The sequence below is a fragment of the Hemiscyllium ocellatum genome, chromosome 12 (genome assembly GCF_020745735.1).
Source record: "Hemiscyllium ocellatum isolate sHemOce1 chromosome 12, sHemOce1.pat.X.cur, whole genome shotgun sequence".
In the NCBI taxonomy this organism is placed as follows: Eukaryota; Metazoa; Chordata; class Chondrichthyes; order Orectolobiformes; family Hemiscylliidae; genus Hemiscyllium; species Hemiscyllium ocellatum.
Window position 1 is genome coordinate 56,291,964 of NC_083412.1, and position 6,077 is coordinate 56,298,040.

The window sequence follows — 6,077 nt, forward strand, 5'->3', positions numbered from 1 at the left end:
ACGATATTGAGCAAATATTGTAAATGAAACTCAACTCAATTGTACTTCTGTTTACATTTTCAAAGTAAATACTCATTGTGAGGTGAGCAAGGATCCCATGTTTTACATGTTGTCATTACATTTGAAACTCTGCCAGTTGTGGAAATATATCCTATACTCCATTGCTCAATGTAGTTTGCCAAATTATTTTCTAGCGTTCTTCTTAAATGTTGCAATTTTGTCACTTACTTCCTGTATGACAAATGTGATTGTGTAAGTAATGGTCACCACAACGTTGCTTCAACTGAGGCTTTCCATGTTGCCAGTTATGGCACATCATGATTTGAGAAGCGCTATTATAGACTTTCCTTCCTGATGTTTCTCTTTAGTCTTTTATTTGTGATTAACTTAGACTTGCATTGGCATTCTTACAACATTATCAACCTGATGTCCTACCTTCTTAATGTCCAGTGAATCTGTGCCCCCTATTTCTCTGCTCTTCCATTTAACTGACCTCTCAAATATTTGGAGTGCAGTTACTGCGCATGTTTGCCAAAAATGTATCACCTTATGATAATTTGTAATGAATTCCATAACACACAATCCCCCATTCCCCATCTTATTAACATCTGTTTTACAGTGTTCAATGACATATTGGTGATTCTGGCAGGGCTTTGTGTGTATTTGTGAAGAGTAGTTTAAATGTGTCCAATGTTTTGTCTTTCAGGCATGCTGAGGTAATGAAGAAAATCATTGAGACAGTTGCAGAAGGTGGAGGTGAACTCGGTGTACACATGTATCCTTGAACATTATCAAGCAACCAAAATGCTAATGACCATTTAGATTTTAATAGTATTATTTATTGAGTGACAATTTAACACTCATCTACCCTCTGTTTTTTAAAAAAGCTGATTGCAGTCTTGCTGAAGTTGTCTCTTAATGCACTGTGACACAACTTAATCTTTCGATGTATCTGCAGAAGAGCTGAGCTACGTGGATTAGGAAGTAACCTTAGCCAGTCCGAAGTCAACTGATACACAATTAATACTTGATCCTTCAGCGGCAATTTATTTATCACCAATTGAAGGAAAGCAGCCTCAGCACAGAGTATAATAAACTAACTTCTAAATTCCCTTTGCTATTATTCTGATCCATTGTGCAATCTCATTTCATAGAATTGACTACTTGATGCATGGGTGACTGTGGTCTGGATGCAAAGAGCACATGCAATTTTTAGTTGGATTCTTTCATGCTGTATGCCAATTGGCAAAGTTTATAGCCAGATTGCCCAGTACACTTAGTTCCCAATGTGACGCAGCTAACTTCCCAGTTTGGCTGGCTGGATCAATCTTCAAGGTCTTCAACTCTATCCTGTACAGTCAGGCCAGGGTTGACCTCCACAAACATTCTTCTGGGTTATATTAGTAACTAGTTCTAGCTCCTGCTGACTTGTGTTCTGTGAAATTTCTATGCTTTATCCGTTAAAGTATGCAGGGTGCCAAATCCTGAGCTGAGGCTGCTTACGTTAGCTTTATTTACATTACAGTAAATTTTTTGGGATTGTGTCCTTTTCCTCCAGTCATGTTGTGCACTCTCTAGTCTCTGGATTTGAGGGAACAATCGTTTGTAGCGAGGGTAACCATAGACAGATGAGTGACTGCTGGAAGCAGAATTATTTTCTATATTATGCATAGTGTGAAGATGCATTTCAATGAGAAGACAAAGAGAGTGAGATGCTAAAAAGGCCAGCAGTCATTCTGCCATAAGTTCGCCCAGTTTTAATCTTAATATGTTTATGATTTAAATTTCAAAGGAGAAGTCACCAAGTTTGTGAATCAGGATCTTTTTTATCATATGACCGTAGGATATCAGAGCAGAATTAGGCCATTCAGCCCATTGAGTCTGCTCTGCTATTCTATCGTGACTGATAAGTTTCCAAATCCAGTCTTCTCCACAAACCTTGATCCCCATACTGCTTGAGAATCTGTCTCGCTCTCTTAAATGCAGTCAATGGCCTGGGGTCCAGAGTCCTCTGTCGCAAGAAGTTCCACAGAGTTGCCACCCTCTGTCTGAAGAAATTCTTCCTCATCTCAATTCTAAAGGGTTGTCCGTCATTCCTGAGGCTGTGTCGCCCAGGTCATAAGTTTCTCCTTTTATTAGAAACACCTTTTCCTTTTCCAAGCTATCCAGACACTCAATATCTTATAAATTTCATCTGACTCCCCCCTCATCCTTCTACACTCCATCGGTACAGATCCAGCGTCTTCAACCACCTCAAATGACACCAAGCTGTTTATCCCTAGGATTATTTTTGTAGACTTCTTTGGACATCCTCCAATAACAGCACATCTTTCCTTAGATTAGGGGCCCAAAACCACCCACAATATTCCAAATGTGGTCTGGCTAGAGCTTAACAATGTCAGCAGTACATCTCTGTTCTTGTTTCTTGAAATGAATGCTAACATTGGCAGTTAGGAAGGTTGATGCAATGTGCGTGCTTACCTCGAATCCTGAACTGGGACTCCCTTATCCTTTTGTGCTTTGGATTTCTGGAGCCTCTCCTGTTCATAGAATAGTCTATGCCTCTATTCTTCCCATTAAAATGTATAACTTGTCACTTTACCCATACAAACAAGGACAGGACTTATACAGTTAACGGCAGGGCCCCAGATAGTATTGTAGAACAGACAGCCCTCTGGGTTCAAGTACATAATTCTTTGAAATGTGCATCACAGGTTGACAGGGTGGTTAAGAAGGTGTTTAGCATACTTGCCTTCGTTGCTTTGACCTTTGAGTATGGGAGTTGGAATGTCATGATGAGGTTGTAGAGGATGTTGGTGAGGTCTCTTGAGTACACAGTGGCTCAGTGGTTAGTACCACAGCCTCTCAGTACCAGAGACCCGGGTTCAATTCCAACCTCGGGCAACTGTCTGTGTGGAGTTTGCACATTCTCCCGATGTCTGCGTGGGTTTCCTCCGTGTGCTCCGGTTTCCTCCCACAGTCCAAAGATGTGCAGGTCAGGTGGATTGTCCCATGCTAAATTGTCCATATTGTTAGGTACATTAGTCAGAGGGAAATGAGTGGGTGGGTTACTCTTCAGAAGGTTGGTGTGGACTTGTTGGGCCAAAGGGCCTGTTTCCACACTGTAGGGAAACTAATCTAATTTAATCTACTGCATGCAGTTCTGGTTGCCATGTTACAGGAAGGATATTATTAACCTGGGGAGTGTTCAAAAGACATTTACCAGGATGCTGCTAGGAATGGAGGGTTTCAGTTATAAAAATACATTGGAAAGACTGGGACTTTTTCATTGGAGGGTAGGAGGTTGAGGGAACACCTTATTGAGGTTTATAAAATCTTTATGTAATTGCAAACGTCACAACAATGCCTTCAGTTCCTTCATCCAGATTGTTAATATATAATACGAATAGTTGCAGTCCAATATTGACCTCTACAGAACTCCACTAGTCATCAGCTGCCATCCTGAAAAAGATCCCTTTATTCAAACTGTCTGCTCTCTGCCAGTCAGCCATTCCTCTATCCATGCCAGTAATCTGCCCCTAATGGCATGACCTCTTATCTTGTTTAGCAGGCTTTTGTATGGCATCTTGTCAAAGGCCATCTGGAAAACTAAATAGATCAAGTCTCCTGACTCCTTTGTCCAACTTGCTCTTTACCACCTTAAGAAATTCTAACAGGCTTGTCAGGCATGATCTCCCTTTGACAAAGATATGCTGACACTCTTGAGCCACCGTGTACTCAAGAGACCCTATTTTACCATGCGCTTCCAAGTACTCTGCAATCTCATCCTTAAAAATTGACTCTTAGAATCTTACCAACGACTGAGGTCAAGTTAACCAGCCTATAGTTTCCTGTCTTCTCCCTTCCCTCCTGCTTAAACGGGATGTTACATTAGCTATTTTCCAGTCCTCTGGGACTCTTTCTGAATCCAGTGATTCCTGAAAAATCACCAATGCCTCTACAATCTCCTTAGCTATGCCCTCCAGAAATCTGGAGTGTAGTTCATCAAGGCTGTCTGCTTTCAGACTCTTCAGCTTCCCCACCACTTTCTCCTTAGTAATGGCCACAGCACCAACCTCTGCCCCTGACACTGTTGAAGCTCTGGTATGTTATTGTTGTCTTCCACTGTGAAAACTGATACAAAGTACCGTTTTAGTTCCTCTGACATTTCTTTGTTCCCCATTACTACTTTGCCAGCATCGTTTTTCAGCAATCCAATGACCAAACTTGCCCCTCTGTCATCTTTTATATATCTAAAAATAAATTCTTGAAATCTTCTTTTACATTTCTAGCTAGTTTACTATCATATATTTCATCGTCTCCCCCTTTTTGCTTTTTTTTAGTTATCCTCTGCTCATTCTTAGTCTTCCTAAGTCTCTGCCTTCTCACTAATCTTCACCATATTCTCTTTTTTTGCCTTTATGCTGTCCCTGACCTCTCTTGTCAGCCAATGTTGCCTCATCCTCCCCTTTGTATGCTTTTACTTCCTTGGAATGAATTTCTGCTGTGCCTCCCTAATTACCCAAAAGCCCCTGCCATTGCTGCTCCAATGTCATCCCTGCTAGGTTTCCCTTCCAATCAATTCTGGTCAATTCCTCCCTCGTGTCTTTATGATTACCTTATACTCAATTGTTATACCGTTCCATCTCATACAATCTTCTCACTGCAGGGTGAACTCTATCATATTATGGTCACTGCCCCCTAGTGGATCCTTCACGTTCAGTTCCATAATCAAGTCTGTCTCGTTACATATCACTAACTCCAGAACTGCATGTTCTGCACCCCAACTGGGCTCTACCCTAAAAGTCATCTCAAGACATTCTACAAATTCATTTTCTTGAGTTCTGCTACCAGCCTGAGTTTTGATTGCGTTTAAAATTATACATAGTTCTCCTTTAGTCCAATTTCCACTCTATTTCTAATTTCAGTTCCTTCCTCCCCCCCCCTTGTGGTAGTAAGAACACTTAATTTAAAGTGTATTATTTATTACTAACCTCTTTGGCCACTAAGGACTTCCAGAGGTCACTTTAGGCACACAGGATTTTTTTGTAATGTTAAAGATTTTGGTCTCAAATGATTGCAATATTTATTGTTTTAATTAACGATACTGTTTCCTTAACTTACTGATTTTCAGGTATCTTCTTATTTTTTTGAAATTTGTTCAAGCAGTCATTCCAACAATTGAATATGATTACACAAGACACTTTACCATGTAACTCAAGTTTACACAATCTCAATATTATCAGAATTTGTTCTGAGCTGACAAAAAGCTGCTGCCTTTCAATTGTAACTATTAATTCGCTCAGCATAATTCTGACTATTGTTCAGGTTCAGTTCCTTTTTCAGAGGTTCTGTAATGAGATTGGCAAGAGCTTGTCTGTTTATCCATACAAAGAAGCTGAATTCAATTACAAAACGTATCTGCTTTTTTTCTATGAACTCTCCATTTTGTGTTCCCTGGTCTACTTTTGAGTAAACAACTAAAGCAAATGCATACTTTAATTCATGTTTCATTGCATTTTGAAAGTAAGATGTATTGACTTCTATTAAACTGATTTATATTTGCAGTATACAAATAAATGAAAATTGTCTGACAAAGGTTTTCTTTAAATGCTCTTTTTTCTTACAAGTGGTCTTGTAGCACATTGTCAGGTTTTTTTGCTTGAATGGGTAAAAGACATTTGTAGCATTTAACTAGAAAATAGGAAAAACAACTAATGTTACACAAGCAAGAAAGCAGGCTATAAACTTGGAACAAAATTGTGAAAGGAAACTATAATTCTATTATTTTGGTACTATGAGCTGTTATTATCTTGTTTTGTTACTAATTTGTTCTTTGATAAGGTTCCCCACGAGAGGCTATTGCAGAAAATACGGAGGCATGGGATTGAGGGTGATTTAGCAGTTTGGCTCAGAAATTGGCGAGCTGAAAGAAGACAGGGTGGTGGTTGATGGGAAATGTTCATCCTGGCGTTCAGTCACTAGTGTATCGCAAGGGTCTGTTTTGGGTTCACTGCTGTTGGTCATTTTTTATAAATGCTCTGGATGAGGACGTGGAACGACTCATTAGTAAATTT

The 6,077-nt window shown here is 39.7% G+C and overlaps 1 protein-coding gene across 1 annotated transcript in view; it reads left to right on the forward strand.

Annotated features, from left to right (window-relative positions):
- Positions 1-5,598, forward strand: part of atg3 (autophagy related 3) — a 36,961-nt gene extending 31,363 nt beyond the window's left edge. The window contains exons 10-11 of the mRNA XM_060833568.1: positions 707-775; positions 5,135-5,598. Of these exons, the coding sequence (XP_060689551.1) occupies positions 707-775; positions 5,135-5,216 (151 nt within the window). The 3' untranslated portion in view covers positions 5,217-5,598. The remainder of the gene's footprint in view (positions 1-706; positions 776-5,134) is intronic.
- Positions 5,599-6,077: the final 479 nt, after the last annotated feature.